Raw genomic sequence first — 17,296 nt, forward strand, 5'->3', positions numbered from 1 at the left:
TTTTGATTAACTGATAATGGAGCAAGCCCATATCACAGTTCATTTTGATCATTTTGCCTTGATTACCAAACCTTACCTTGAACTTTTTGAAGAAACATCTCCAAGTTTTTAAGTCTGATACTTATCTGCAGTGCAGAAGTGCTGTAAGAAAGAGCAGTATTAGTCCTTCCATTCTCTTTTGCTGATTTGTTTCATCCCTAAGAAGCTCATTCCACTTAACAGAAAATTGACTAGTACTTTACTGTGTGGAACACTGCCAGCAAAGAAAGTATTTAGGCTCTTGAAGGAAATTTGGTTTTGTTTATGCATCCATAGACAGTATATATTTTGACATACTGTAATCCAATGGCAGCGTTAGATGGGATTGGGTCAGCCTTTAATCATGATTGATGTTTTATTTATATTGTATTTTCAAACAAGAAGATGTTTAAGAGTTTAGCTGTGCACTTTGAAGCATACACAAAAACACTTTCTTGTAAAATAATCTATTCCTTTTCCTATTCCTAACACAAAAAGTAATGTAAAGTGCTATTGTATAGCATTTTTTTTAAGTGAAATAGACTACATCTTTTAGTGAAAATTGGAACAATTAAAAATAATCATCTGCTCTAGGACAGAGAAGTAGACATGACTACATCCCTTGAAGTACTTACTATAAAAATAACAACTAATCTTGTTTAAGGAAAGTTTACTATAATTTGTCTTGATTTCTTTACAGTTCACTCTGCTTTGTATGTGTAAGAAAAGATTAACTACAATTTTCTGTTCAATAAAATTGTAGTTCATTTGAATAAAATTACTGGTAAAGGGAGTTGGTAAATAGTTTAGAAAATAATTTCTATCTATATATATCTTTGTATTGGAAAATTTTGATAGAGATTTAGTTAAGTAAGGAAAGGACAACAGGCTCACAATGCTACATTTTCTACTTAAACTCTTACAGGGTGCATTACAATGACAAGAAATACATCTGCCATCAAAAACTCACATGATGAATGCACTTAATCTTCTGTCATCTTATTCTACAAGATTTTGATTTATAGGTATACACTTTCTAGTAAACCACTGTTGGTGCTAAGTTTTGATTTTTCTATACACAAAATACATTAATTTGAAACCTTAGATTCTGAACAGTGCCAAGATACTGTCTGTCTGTTTTATCTCTGTGCAAGTCAGAAGCTGGTATAAAATAGGCTTTCCAAAAAAGAAAAGATCATAGAATCATGTATTGCCTTGGGTTGGAAGGTAAAGTTTCAAGCCCCATGCTATGGACCGGCTTGTCACCCAATAGATCAGGCTGCCCAGCATCTCATCCAACTGGCCTTGAACATCTCCAGGGATAGGATGTCCACAGCTTATGTGGGTAGCCTGTGCCAGTGCCTCACTACCCTCTGAGTGAAAAATGTCCTCCTAATATCTAATATAAATCTCTCCTATTTTAGTTTAAAGCCATTCCTTTTTGCTGTCAGACCACGTAAAAAGTCAGCCCCCGTTCTGATTAGAAGCTCCTTTTAAGTACTGGAATGCCACATGAAAGTCTCCCAAGAGCCTTCTCTTTTCCAACACGAGCCCAGCTCCCTCAACTTTTCTTCATAGGAGAGGCACTCCAGCCTTCGTGTTCATGGCTTTATCTGGTTTTGCACTATCTGTTCCATGTCTTTCTTGTGCTGGAGGCCCCAGGCCTGGACATGGTACACCAGATGGGGCCTTACAAGTGCTGAGTTGAGAATGACCATCACCTCCCTCATTCTTCTGGCCTTCTCTCATTTGTTGCAGCCAAAGATACTGCTGGCCTTCCAGGCTGCAAGTGCACACTGCTGGCTCATGTCAAGCTTTTCATTCACCGGAACTTTTAAGTCCTTCCTACCGGGGCTGCTTTCAGTGAGTTCATCTCCCAGTCTGCGCACGTATCTGGGATTGCATCACCTTGCACTTGGTATTTTGAATCTCATTAGGTTCATGTGGTTTCACTTTTCCCAGATCCCTTTGGATGGGATCACTTCCTTCTGCTATAATCAGCCACATCACTCAGCTTAGTGTCATCAGTAAACTTGCTGGGGATGCACTTGACCAGTTATCTAGGTAATTGATAAAGATGTTGAGGAGCACTGGCCCCAAGATGGCCCCCTGGAGGACACACTCATAACTGGCCTCCACCTGGACATGTGGCCTCCACCTCAACCATGTGGCTATGGCCATCCAACCAATTCCTTATCTACTGAATAGGTCACCCTTCAAATGCGTGTCTCTAATTTACAGGTAATAAAAGATACTTTATTTGTGATTTTTTTTTTTTATTTTTATTTTTTAAAAACAAAGGCACGAGGAAATGCTCTCAAAGTAGCTGGTATAAAATAGTATCATAATAATGACTGTTTTTCTGAAATCTTAAATCAGTTTTTTTTTTCTATTGTCTCATTATTCATCGTTCTTATTAGAAAGTAACAGGAAAATAGCAGCATCCAGATTTTTCAAACTGACCCAACAGTACTTTGTTCACCCTTGTTTAGGTATGAAAGGACTACACATCTTTTTAATGTACATTCATGTAAATAGAGCACTGCTAAAAAATCTGCAGGTGTAGGAGGAACATACATAAGATCAATTTCATTCGCAGTCTCTTGTGTGCAAGCTGAGTTGGACCTGGGCTCTTCTGTTGGATGGAGCTATTTTTAGAATTTTGTTTACCCTAGAGCAGAATGGACAGAATCCATCCTCAGAAGCTGTTTCCAAACATACACAGATTTTCTGTGCAAAAACTTTTGAAATATTGGGTCTTTTTTTTTTTTTTAATTGAAATGTGTCCTTTTCTCTCTTATTATTGCCCTTTCTAATTATTCATATGTCTCCCACCTCAGGTTGCACATCCTTGCACGTCTCTGGAAATGACCAGGAATTAAGTCTCATACTAATGGGTCTCTGGGATTATCCACTACTGCCGTGCCCCTTTCCCCTCTGTGTAAAAGCCATTAGGGAGATTTTAAGAGTGAGTTTTATATGAGTCTAATATTTATGAGTCTTATATTTATACAATGAGTCTTATATTTATACAATCCAAAATACATATAAAAGGTAGAATTAGTACTTTTGCTGGCATATTTGTTGACCATCCATGCCTGCATTTCACTTTTTGCTTCTGCCTTAAGCAAACTCAGTTATTTTCAAGTTTCAAACATACTGCACTGTGTATTGGAGAACAGTTTATAAAGGTGAGTGCACTGTGTTCATATCTGATTCCTGATGAATAATGAATTCTGAAATAATTAATTCTGATCCGGTCTTTTAATATATATATATATATTTTAATTTAGCTTTTCATTTTGTTACAGAATAATTGTCTATGATAGTTAAACAAAACCACAAGTACTTATTTGAAATGTTACTGCTGGTGTCCTGATTGATCTGTATGCAATAAATCTGGTAAAACAGAAATGCAGCCTTTATGTATTTGAGGAGAAAAAAATTGTAATCTCTACCTGCTGTCATGATAAACTAAGTAATTTTCTAGTATTTATGAGGGCTGCTCTGAAAGTAATGCCTTCTATTTTACTATGTTGGCCCACATTGTCAAAGATAGATGTTAGTGGCATGGCAGAAGAGGTTCAACCTTCCCGCTTGTAATCCATTACATTTGTTGCTGTGTGATAGATGGCAGCAGAGGGGCAGTCTGACAGAATGGCATCTGCCATGAAAGTGTGGATGAAACAAAGGTGTGGAATTCATTTCCTCCCTGCGGAGCAAATTGCATCTGATGCTATTCATCAACACTTACTGAATGTTTGGATGACTGAACAGTGATGTGAGTGCAGTACAGGTGGTGTGTTTAAGCAGCAGCACTATCATAGCAGCTGTGAAACATTGGATCACTTCTACTGGGACAGACTTTTATAAGCATGGCATGCAGGCTCTTGTTCTTTGCTGGTGAAAATGTGTAGCTATTGTAGGTGACTGTGTTTGTAACTAAAAATTTGCTCTATCAAGTAGAGTTATTGTACTCTTTCTAGCTGTTGTAGTTTCCATGGAAATAAATAGGAGGCATTACTTTTGGAGCAACCTACACCTATGCTGTTTTTTTTCTGTTGAATCTATTAATGAATTCCAAAATGCAGATTCCATCACCTTTTTAAAATGTGTTTACAAGTTAATTATCTGGTACTACACCTCTCCTACTGCAAAATGTCTAATGATTGTTAGATCTTGAATTTTTATTTTCTTCAAATATCTCATCTATCATCATGAGCAATTTACCTTTAGCTAAGGTAAGGCAAGCTACATTTTTGTCCTGGCTCTTCTCCACAGTGGGAGTGCCCTGCTTGCATACTTAGTGCTCTGTGGGATAGAGATTTTAGCCATCAATCAGAAATCATATAGTAGGTGTAAGACATGAAATAAAATCGATACATTTTTCTGAAGCATGTCACTAGTTAAGTGACAAAAAATATTCTGATAGTCACTGAAAAAGAAAAGTCAAAGGTACATTTGAACCTGTCAGTTCAACACATTCTTGTTATCCCTTTAGGGGATATCATACAGCTTGACACCAACATTTAAGCTTTGAAAATTATGAGCTCATCTATTTCAAATGGGATGTCACATGTTCCCAAGCCTTTGCCATTACTTATAATGGAAGACAGGATGATCAGTTTTGTTCACATATTGATAGTGAATAAGATCTTTTTTCTTTTCTTTTCTTTTCTTTTTTTTTTTTTTTTTGTTTCAGAATGAAGAACAAATTTTGGTATTTTGAATTTGGCACTTCGGAAACTTTCTCAGCCACCTGTAAGAAGCTGCATGAATCTGTAGAAATAGAAGTAAGAAGCTAATTGTTGCCTTTATCCTTTAAATGTCACTAGTTTGGCTGAAATGCAGGGAGCAAGGGTGCAGAGTGCCTGAATCCAACAAGGCAATTCAGTGCACATCTTTTCGACCCTATATTCCAAAATATTATTTTTATCATGTCTATTTGTGGTGTAGCCCTGAACACTGGAAACTGAACACCATCAAAGTTCAGTTTGATGATTAGTGAAGTCTTAATACAGTAGACAAGGTCAAGAGGTGAAATATAACATTAAAAATCAATAGGGAGTGTGGCTAGGTCAGATGGAAAAAAATGAAAGACTGTTGGAGGGAGTGAAAGCTGCTGCAGGATTAAAATAAAAAAAAAAAAAAAAACTTATTATTTCTAGATCCCAAGTTTTTATAACCTTTAAAACTCAGTTCCCTAAAATTGTACTTACTTTCCTGAATAAAGGTTAAAGAATATATATATTTTTTGAATCGCTCCCCTTCATTAAATAGCTTTTCCCTCTGCACCAGAGGTCATTGTTCCATTATACATTGAACATTAACTGCAAAGACACAGGATAGTTACAGACAAAATAGGAATTTAAAATAATGTGCCACTACTACTTTGGATGATAGAATAATTGGCTACATTACATAAGCTGTTTGGAGGGGCTGATATTTATAAGTACATGAAAATTGTGAAATGAGTGCATGTGGAAATCTAATAAGTTAAATAATGGAATTTTGTCTTAAGAAGTTTGAGGTGCTTTTACTGACAGTAATGAGAAACTGCTGATGTCATTGGAGTATTTGTATTGTAGTATGAAGCGCTTGGAGAGGTATGGTAAGAGTATGAGTGTCAACTCCAAGCCTACTGAAGGATACAGTCTGAAATGATGTGAAGGGACCATGGATCACATGGTAAAACAATAGCAAATACTGAGACTGAAACTGCAAGGCCTGTGGTGCCATATTTTTATGTTAGGCTGTTAATTTCTTTAGAAAAGGGAAATGTCCCATACATCCTTCCTTAAAATTAAAAAATAAAAATATATTGATTTCCAAGACAGTGCTTCACACATTTGAGTTTAAATACAGGTAGCCTATAAATATTTATAAATATTTGATTAATTATTGGAATTAGTGCTTACCTTGTTTGTTTTATTTTGAATATATTGCATGTTAAACATGTCCTTTAGGTAAATAATAATTTTGTTGGCTTTCCCAAGAAAATATTTTCTATTCAGCAAAAATCTTATATAGACTGATGCAATCTTCTTAAAACATCTTATTGTAACCATTAAAATGTAAACATCCCAAAGTAAACAGATACTCATACAAGTTTGTGATTATTACTAATTCATATTAGTAACGCTATTATTACCAAAATTAATACCATTGTCAGTGTATAAAATGTTTGTTAATATCCACCTTCTCGATTGTGGCCATTCTCATTTTTCAAAGAAAATAATAGAAACATAGAATTACTCAGGTTGGAAAAGACCTTGAAGATCATCAAGTCCAACCATGACCTAAGCATACTACCCTAACAACCCTCCACTAAATCATGTCCCTGAGCACCACATCCAAGTGGTTTTTAAACACATCCAGGTATGGTGATCAACCATCTTCCTGTGGAGCCTATTCCAGTGCTTAGCCACCCTTTCTGTAAAGAATTTTTGCCTGATATCCAACTTAAACTTACCATGGCACAACTTGAGGCCATTTCCTATTGTCCTGTCACCAGTGAGAAGAGACCAACCCCACTCTGCCTGCAATCAGATACTGGAAGAGAGCAATAAGGTCTCCCCTCAGCCTCTTCTTCTCCAGCCTAAACAGCCTATGTTTTCCTACTATTAGAAGTAAAAATCATATAGTATCTAAAATGTTTGCACAAGAATTGGTAGGAGGTAGTTATTTACAGTTATTGCTATGAGTAAATTACATTTAAATGAACGGTATGCTTGTGTCTCATTTGTATTTTATATAATTTTGAGAGTTGTGCTGTTCTCATCTGTTTATTTTGGTGTGTCGTTTTTTTCCCCTTCTTCCCCACACCTGGGGATGTTACTACAAATGAGACCTTGGTGTATAATAACTCATTTCGATCTGAATAAAATCCACAAAGAAGGCATTTGCTCTACAGCCAAATTCTGAATGAACAAAACCCATGAAGATTAAGATCTGTATCTCTAAGCTGGGAGAAAACGATCAAACATTCTGTGAGCGAATATTTGTTCTACCATGTATTTGATTTCTAACACAATTGAGCTTGGCTTTCCTGCTGTACAGTCATTTATTTTAAGTTCTGCATTTTTCTTCTGTTTGAGATAGCGAACACAATTTTAAACTCAGTATAGTAAATCCTGTGCTTAGGTTACATGGTAACCTAGGAAAGTATATGCTAAAGCATTACCCAAAATAAGAGGTGCTTTTAGTTCTAAATTGTGATCCAAAATTTCAGAAGAGAAACATAGATTCCAAAGGGAAAAAAAAAAAGAAAAAAAAAAATTAATGACGTACACTATATTTCCACATTAAAAAAGAAAAAAAAAAGTAAGAAAAGTGGTACGTAAAGGATATTTAATGAGATTAGTCATACATCTAGCATAAGTGGGGTACGTACCTGCTGTAAAACCATTGTGCGAGCAGAGAAGCCTGCTTATACCACCTGGTATTAATAGGAGGGAGAAGGGTAAAATGGTTATGTAGCCTTGCATAATATTGCACTTGGTTACAATGAATATTTTCTCAACATAGGAATGATCTGGACATTTTTGGTGTAATGAATAAAGTATAAAAGATAATGCCAGAGTAGGGACTGAAGCCAGGAAAGAAAATCAAAAGAAAAAAAGAATAGGAACACTAATGTTTATTTCTAATCTGAGTAGGCATGCTCTGTATTTTATTTTTAACAGTGTCATTGCATTATTTGAAATAATATTGTTGATAATTATGACGCTAATAATAATAAAAGGAGCGGAGCACATTGAGTTTTGTTGTTGTAGTTCATGAACGTGTTAAGACAATGCAGAGCTACCTGTAGTGCAAACTTCTTGCCTGTGTGTGAACAAAAGAAATCCTGCATTTGCTAATACAGAAAGTTGCCCGTCACTGTGGGATTCAGAGGCCTACTCAAATAATTGTCTTAGTGTACTACCTGCTGTGTTCTATATTGAGTGAAAATGGAAGCCAGACTCTGCACCATCCTATTTCACAATTCTTCTTTTATTTAAATAATTCCAGTCAGTTTAGGGGACGCCAGACCTTTATAAATTAACAGCAGGGAAATACCAAAGGTGTCAGATTGCATATTTATCATCTTTCTCGTGTAATACTTAAATATGTATTAAGAAGTGACTGACATAAATTAGGCAGATTTCAGAAGCCACAGGCCGTGGCTTGTAGAGGACCCCCTTCTGCTTGACATTTCATCCTTGTCAGAGATCAAATTATTTTAATTTAGGCTGCAAATTATAAGGAATGAAGACTTCTTTGTGGGAATTCCCTGTGGTAATCTGACTTTTGTTGTTACTGCTGCTTGTCAGTGTGCAAAAGATATAATATGCATGCAAATAAGGTTAAAAAATATGTACTATCTAATTATCCAGCCAGTACATTCCACTTGAAGACAGTGGGAGGCCTGACACACAGTATGTGTTTGATTCATTGAGGCCTGCAGGGTATTTACACAAGATTACTTTTAATTATGAAATTAATATCTGTTTATCTAGAATGTATAGGAGTAAGTGAGAGTATACATGAGCAGAATTTTTAGCAAAATAAATGATCTCAAAATTTAATACGTATAAAATATTGGTAGAAGAAAACTCCGTGAATTTACTTCCCAAATAATGGTGAAGATCTTTATTGTCACAAAAACGTAATTTAAAAGTTATACTTTAACTTATAGTTGTTGCCATAACTGCCAGCTCATTTCCAGATATGTCTTTTCACATTAAAGGTTTCCTTCTGTGCATGTAATCCACAGGTGTGAAATTTAATTCTTGAAGACCAAATATGAAATGGAAACCTTAATGTCAAAATGGCTTGCTCTTCAGATTTACAGTGTTGTTAGAAAGATTAGGAAGATGTAGAGTATGTGTTATAATACAGTTTTGTTTTGTGATCTGAGAAACTTTCAGGGTAAATGAATAATTTTGCACAGTTATTTTTGAGTTCTACTTTCTGTTTCTTCAAAGCTTTGATAATGGTTTAGATAAATGGAGAGGAAAAAGTGCCAGTGACCCACAGAGCAGCAAGCTGCATAATGTCAGTGGACTGTTACTGAAGCATGGTTAATTATTTTTCCAGTTTTCTTCCTGATTATTATGTATTGGAATTACAAAATAAGAGCCTTAATCAATTTTGAGTGCATGGCTGAACCCCTACTGGCTTGCAGAACATTGCAGGAGTAGGATTGTTTCTAAGATATTCTCTTTTACACAATAATGTGTATGTAGCTCATAAGGATGTCTTTGTGCTCTAAGTAACTAACATGAGGAACAAAGCTAATCGACCTTTAGCTGAGATGCAAGTTATGTACTGATCCTGGGACCTTTGCCCGCTTCAGTGAATTAGTAAGTAGAACTGGATGCTTTACCTTCCATGCACAGGTTCAACTGTGGTTGGTCCCATGTTCCTGAATTCCTCTTTTGTCTAAATGTTCAGGAAATACTGAAAAACCTCAGTGAGCATTCCAAAGATGGACATGTTTTCCTTTGACATTGATATATATTTCAGAGAACTAGTGTAACTACTCTGGTGGAGGTCCTGGTTTGAGAGATGCAGTACCTGGATCAACATTTTGTTACTCTTACCTCTTACTATGGGTTAGTAGGCAGGCATAGCTCTACACTAATGTACTGATTGTGCCTTTGGATTGAAACTAATATCTGTGTGGTGCTCTTAGGGCCTGCTTGGACCTTGTATGCAGGGGATAGTTATTGCTGTAGTAAATTTTGCAGTGTAAATTTTTGTCTGCTAATAGCTGGAATGTAGCTACAAATGTATTTCAATTATGTCAGTGTATCAGGTAACAAGATGGCTGTAGCAAGTAGTCTCATATTTAATCAAGCAATCAGGGGTTGAATAGGAGCCATGATTTTCTGCTCAATGAGGATCTGTCCTTACCTAATACACCTAATGCGTCTTTTACAAATATAAATAAATATATTTTAGGTATAAACATTGAATAAACCATTAACACTGATAAATTGCTGAAGAAGAATGTCTGATTGATAGAACATTCTGATTTTTCTTTCTCTTTTACTGCTCTTTTTCTCTCTCTTCTTCTTCTTTTTTTTTCTCCTTCCCTTCCTCCCCCCCTTTCTCTTTTCCATGCTAATCAGTGTGATGGGATTCAGCTAGACTTGATCAATATTTCTCTGGAAGGAATTGCCATTCTGAACATCCCAAGCATGCATGGTGGATCAAATCTGTGGGGGGAGACAAAGAAAAGACGCAGCCATCGTCGGACAGAAAAGAAGAGATCAGATAAAAGAACCACAGTCACAGATGCGAAGGAACTGAAGTTTGTATGCCAAGGTATGCTTAAAGAGTAATAGTGGCCATCTAGCTCTATACAGTCAACTCAGTTGTATAATTGCCCTTGCATTGCTTCTTGTCAAGAGAAAGGATAGACAGCTCTTAATTTATTTTCTTGTGCATTTAGTTTTTCTGATGTGAAGCACTGGAGCACAGGCGTAAACAGAGACATGCTGACATTACAATCTATAAACTTGCAAATGTACTTTTTTAGATGGGATGCTACCTGTTTAGCAGACTAAGCATACCATGTGGCACTGTTTTCTACTAGTCTAAAAGTGCCTGGATTTTGGGGGAGTCAGAAAATGCTTACTGAGCATTTTAAATGCTTATAAATATCAGCATGCATAAATCTTGGGAATAATCATGCCTTGTTTCTAACGAACTGTCCTGAGGCTGTTGAAAATTACTTCATGGTAACAAGAGCAAGCTACTTCTGTGTAACCATACTGTGATGCTGCGTGCAATTCTTCATTGCATATGCCATTGGTTGTTTGCATGGGTGTCATACTTCCTTTCAGGACTCATTACTTTTCTGGTGATTATGAGAATTTGCTCTTTATATTTTAATATATATATATATATGTGTGTGTGTATTATTATTATTATTATACATATTTTGAGAAACCCTTACAGTAAATAGTAATCTGTTCTACTTCACAGAATCTGAACACCAGGTGTTTTAACACATCATTATATGTCACAAATCATGATGCTTTAAAAACAATGTTCTGCTCACACTGAGGGATGAACAGACCAGACTTCAAAAACCTTTTTTTTTTTCCTCCTTCTTTACTTCTTATTCTATGGAAGTAATATCACCTACTTCTGTGGTTCTGGCAACCTTAGACTTAATAAAGGTCAGGACTTTAACTGCCTGATTTTTACCATGGTTCTTTTACTGGTTTTGGATATCCTATTTTCTATATTTCCTCAGAAGCAATTCTTAAATCACTAGTTATATCTTAATTAATATGCAGCGTGATTTGAATCTAGCAAGCTTACCTGGATGACAAATGTTTGGGAATAAAGTAATTTTGGCTTCGAGCTTGCAACATGTGTGAGGACCCAAGATCTGCTGTGTGTTTTAGAAGTTTTAGGAACTAAGTGATAGATGAAGAAGTGATAGATATACAGTAAATGTGATGGATGGAACATCCTTCATTCCAGTTTGTGCCCACTGTCCCTTGTCTTGTCAATGGCACCAGTGAAAAAAACTTGGCTGCATCCTTCTGATAACTTCCCCTTAGATATTTGTAAGCATTGATAAGATCACCTCTTAGTCTTCTCTCCTCCAGGCTGAACAATCCCAGGGCTCTCAGCATTTCTTCATACAGGAGGTGCTCTGGGCCCCTAATAATCTTTTTAGCCATTCGCTGGACTCTCTTTAGAAAAGTCTTTGTTAAACTGAGGAGCCCAGGATGGCACACAGTACTTCAGATGCAGCTTCACCAGAGCAGAGGTAGAGGGGGAGAAAAATTTCCTTTGACCTGCTGGCCACATTCTTTTTAATGCACCCCAGGATACCATGGACCTCCTTGGCCAAAGGGGTACACTGACGGCTCATGTTCAACCCACTGTCCACCAGAACATGCACAGAGCTCCTTTTTAGCAGGTCAGCCCCTAACCTGTACTAATGCATGCAGTTATTCCTGCCCATGTATAGGACCCTATACTTGCCCTGCCTGCAATATTCCCTAAGGTAAGGAACCATAAGGCTCTTCTCCGCCCAGCTCTCCAGCCTGTCCAAGTCTTGCTGAATGACAGCACAGCCTTCTGGTGTGTCAGCCACTCTGCACAGCTTCGTATCATCAGCAAACTTGCTGAGGGTGCACTCAGTCCCTTCATCCAGGTCACTGATGAAGATGCTAAATAAGACCAGACCCAGCATTGACCTCTGGGGAACACCACTAGATACAGGCCTCCAAATAGAAAGTATGCTACTGATCATAACCCTCTAAGCTCTTCCAGTCAACCAGTTCTCAGTGCACCTAACTGTACACTCATCTATCACTTACTTCCTAAAACTGCTAAAACACACAGCAGATTTTGGGTCCTCACACATGTTGCAAGCTCGAAGCCAAAATTACTTTATTCACAATAAAACTTATTTGGTTTATGGGTGACAGAGCACTGGAACAAGATGTCCAAAGAGGTTGTGGAGTCTCCTCTGGAGATACTCGAAACCTGCCTGGATGCTTCTCAGTGCAACCTCCTGAAGGGAGCCTGATTCAGCAGGGGGGTTGAACTAGATGATCTCCAGACATCCTTTCCAACACCTACATTCTGTGATTCTGTAATTTCACATATTCTCAGTATCTCAAAGTAACTTACCAATATGCTCTGTCACCTGAAGTCTTACCAGCTGCTGAGCTTCTGCTGCTTCTACATATGCTTGAGTCTCTGTATACTATTTCAGTGTTCAGGGGATAGAAGCAGGCTAATGGGTATTGGATTCATCAAAATACTTTCTTTTGTATTTCTTCTGAACATAGTGAGATGGGACAGTTCCCCATTTGATAGTAATGAAACAAATTATTATAATCTCTTTTACTGTTCTCTGTTACATAGGTAGCATGATTTCAAACTAATGACTATTTTTGGTGTCCATATTAGAAGGTGTTGCTACCCATTTCTGTTTTCCTGGACAGGAAATAATAATAATATCAAAGACTTTGGAAAATATCAAAGTTATTAGAAAGGATATATTAGCTATGGAAATGCTCATAATGCAACATTAAGTCCCATACTGTAGAAACTATGTGCTGTGGATGAAAATATTTCGAACCAAGGCTAGTTTCAAAGCAAAGGTTGACTCCTCTTAGTAGACTGGAGCACCTGTATCTCATCACTGAGTACATGGGTAGTATTATGTTACAAGGACTGCTCCAAAGATAATGCCTCCTGTTTATTTCCCAACAAAATACAACTGATGCAAAGAGTACAATAACACTATTTGATAGAGCAAATTCTCAGCTACAAAACGTTATTTTTTTCAACATAATTACCAACATTACTAGATTCACTCAGTTGAGCTGATCAAATCTCTTCATTTCATGCTGTGACAGCTGTGCATAGCCATTCAGAATGTGACTTGTCTTTCACATTGACATCACCACTGCATTGCCTACCACATCACTGTGCTGGCATCCACTGTTTTGTTTCCATAAAAGTTCAGAAAGCATCAATAAATATCAAGAGATGCATTTTTTTCCACATGGAGTAATTCAGTTCCGCACCTTTGTTTCATACACAGTTCCATTTCAGACCCCATTTTGTCAGACTCCCCCTCTGCTGCCATCTATCCCACAGAAACAAATGTTGATGGAGTATTGGAAAGTCTAGCCTCTACTGTCATACCACTGACATCGTCCTTTGATGTCATCAACCAACATATTAAAATAGGAGACATTACTTTCAGAGTGCTCACATTTTTATATTGAATTGCTAACTGGTTTTTATGTTTTCAAATTAAAACATATATGAAAATGTATTTATGTAATTAACATAAATTGTTGGAAAGAAAACCTTTTTGAGCAATAATGTGCTATTATTGAATTCTCTGTTACTGGAAACAAATAGTGCATTTTTTATTTTGCACAATTACAGTCTTTTTTTTCTAATATAACTTTAATTTCTGTTTTAATTTTGATCTCTGAATCATTCGTATTGTACAAAGTTGATGTATCAGGAAAAATAAATAGTATAACTACAGCTGTAGGGGAATTGCTGAATCATGGCCTGAACCTCTGACTGATCACCTGAGGCGAACAATGAGTCAGCTATGGAGTGCAGGTGAAGGTAATTCACCTGTGCTGCCAGAAGGGGTGGAGCCTGGCTCCACCTCTCCTGGACCCATCTAAGAGCTGACTGCCAGTGAGGAAGGATTTCTTCTGGAGATCCACTCTGCTGGAGTTGTATAAGTGAGCCCAGGATACGAGTAAGCATCGTGTCTTTTCTGCTTTGGTGTAATAACTGTGTAGCCAAGCTCTCTGGTACATCTCATAACTATAACCTCTGTGCATTCATTGATTGTACAACAGATACATGTCAGTTCATGAAGGTAGATAATTCAGTTAGAACTTTGACTTCAAGAGTCTGATATTTGTAGTATTTCTGTTTTTTTCTTTATTTTCTTAGTCATGCATATCTATGATCTGTCTGCAGTCTTTTTTTTTTTTTTCTAAGTACAGAATTTATATACAACTGTGAACCATCGTTGAATATTATTTGGACAGGAATTTGATTTGGATATATACAGATATTGATAAATGCCAAAAATTATTGTTCAAAAAAGATGAACATACTGCATTTAAACTAAATTATGAGTTGAGAAACATAAATGTAAATAACTATACTATTTACTGGTAGGAAGTGACATCCAAAACATAAATTGAATCATGATAGCATCTTCCATGAAAGATATGCCACTTATGTTAGGTGTTAAGCAGCAAAATTTTCTTCTTCACAGAGACACTAAGTAAATATGTCAAGCCTTTTATGATATGAAGAAATAAATAGAGAAATTTTCAAAATAATAAACTTTTTGCTGAGTAGAGGTAAGAGTCCTTTAGGAGGGTGTTGTTGTAATTTGTTTTGCTTTCATTGTTGAAGTTCAGTTAGAGCTCTGTCCTGAAATAGATTCTCTTATGAGGTTTTTGATCTTTAAAGACATCATTGCAAGCGTTTACATAACCTTTTTTCGCATGACTAATTTCAGTCACCTCAGTGGACTCATTCTTGAAGGCAGTGTCTATGAGCTATGAATGGGTGAAAACTTAAACCTGTAAATATTTCAGTTCAGTATTTCCTTTTTCTGTATTTTGTACATCATCAGGCACACTGATATTTAACAAGTCCGTAACAAGTTGTTCTGTGCAGCTTGTTAGAAGAGCTGCAGTGAGGTATTGCTCAGCAACGTGCCAGACTATTTTGAGATAATATGCATTCATATCACAGTGTCTAGGCATAAACCAAGCTTACTGATCTGATTCAATAACTCTGTGTGGAAATCTTGGTTAATAACTGTATTTTGACTTTCTGAATGAAAATGCAAAAAAAAAAATTAAAAATAGTGAACTGTCTGTATACACATGATTTTAAGGGCAAAAGCAGGGTTCATGTGGAGTTTGAAGGCCTTGTAACACTTCACAATATCCATACACAGTAGAAAAGGAGAAAATATCTTTTTCATTAGTTGCTAAACTCCATTCTACAGGAGAAGAGAAACATTTCATCCCAGATTTCCACATAGCCAATGGATTCCTGGCAAGAATTCTCAAAATAATTTGTCAGCTTTCCGGGCTAGCACACTAATTGCTTTTCTGGTGGTTTTTCAAAAGCTAAACTTTGTCTATTTGATTTCTACTTGCTGTTTGTAAGTCACTAAATATTATGAACTTTGAGCTCTCTAAATATGAATTAATTACACTGAAGAAGTTAGGAACTGTGTTCCAGTTCAGTGTACATTGTAAATTCAGTATCATGGAAGTTTGTGTCATTTATGATATGGTGCAAAGCATGTATAAGACTATAATTATGGAAAGTTATGGATAAGATAAATGGATAGGATACCTTATATTTCTTATTTTTTAACTTGTTTAGGCAGTTTTAAGCAACCTGTTAGCACATTATCACAAAGAATAAATAAAAATAAGTAAAATGCTTGTTGACAATAGAGAAACAGTATTGTTTAGAGCACTGAAATAAAATAATTTCATTACTTGCTGCCTTGACAATCTTAACTAGGTATTTTTATGCATATATGTACATAGTTTGAAGAAAATACGTAGTATTGATATGATCCATATCTACAAATTGTAGTAATGTTGTAAGTAATGTTGTCTGTTATTTCTGTTATTTTAAAGAAAGGAGGGAGAACTGGTAAATTAGCGAACTGCCTTATCAAAACATATGTTCAACAACTTGAGGTAATACATTTAATATTCGGAGTTGGAGCAAGCAGAAATATTTCTACCCAAGAAAAAACAGTAACTAAGTCAACTAAACTGGAAAGGAATCAGTTAGTAATTGCACGCTGTTCTGTGCTAGGCTCAAAATTACTAGATACCTTCCAAAGCAGTTATGGTCCTTTTTCATTAAGAATCTGTACACTAACTGAGATATCTGCATTTAAAGCAAAGATACAGTTGGGATATTTATGCTGGAAATACCTTGATGAGTAACATATGTAAAGGTTTATACTTCTGTGAAGGATAAAAGAAAAATAACAGTGAATGCAGGAAAAGAGAAAGCATCAAACAGTAATAGGGAATGTGTTGATGCATTTCTTAGGAAAAGCAAAGGGGAAGACCACTTTTTCAGATGAATCTTGACTATGAAAGTGCTCACTCACTGAAGAGACTGCCTTCTGTTCGAAACTTCCTATTTTTGAGGGAAAAAAAGTATTTGTAGTAGCAAGAAAGAAGTATGAAGAATGAAAACTAGCGTTGATGTTCTTTTCCTAAAGAAAGTAACCTAAGAAGACCTACAAGTTCACCTAACACAGAGATCAGAAAGAGAGAGGAAAACAAGTGAACTTAATAAACAGTAAAATAGCTTAAATTTAGAAGGATTATGGTAGATAAACTTCAGATCCTAGATAAGATAAAATGGAAGGAGTATCCATATGTCTGTTTATGTATCTATTTAAACGTGTAATAAAGTCAAAGCATTAAGTATATAAGATTCAGAAGAATCTGGTAATATTCCCACTCTATACTGCACTGCTGCAACCTCATGTTGAGTACTGGGTGCAATTTGGGGTACAAAAAGGACATAAAACTATTAGGGAGTGTCCAAAGGAGGGCAGCAAAGATGGCGAAGGTTCTAGAAGGAAAGGCTTATGAGGAACAGCTGAGGTCACTTGGTTTGTTCAGAGAAGAGGAAGTTGAGGCTGCTCTCTGTTCTCTGGTGAGCAACAGGACCCAGGGGGTCCTGCAATGGGGCAGGAGGAGGTTGGGTG

General features: G+C 36.3%; 1 protein-coding gene across 2 annotated transcripts in view; it reads left to right on the forward strand.

The window, feature by feature from the left end:
• The window catches only part of DGKB (diacylglycerol kinase beta), a 324,210-nt gene that overhangs the window by 237,874 nt on the left and 69,040 nt on the right, over positions 1 to 17,296 (forward strand). For both annotated transcript variants that reach the window (XM_042889110.1, XM_042889111.1), the window contains exons 21-22: positions 4,721 to 4,811; positions 10,137 to 10,332. In XM_042889110.1, the coding sequence (XP_042745044.1) occupies positions 4,721 to 4,811; positions 10,137 to 10,332 (287 nt within the window). The remainder of the gene's footprint in view (positions 1 to 4,720; positions 4,812 to 10,136; positions 10,333 to 17,296) is intronic.

This window comes from Lagopus leucura, unplaced genomic scaffold (assembly GCF_019238085.1).
Source record: "Lagopus leucura isolate 7727_CA_CO unplaced genomic scaffold, USGS_WTPT01 Super-Scaffold_100157, whole genome shotgun sequence".
NCBI classification, from domain to species: Eukaryota; Metazoa; Chordata; class Aves; order Galliformes; family Phasianidae; genus Lagopus; species Lagopus leucura.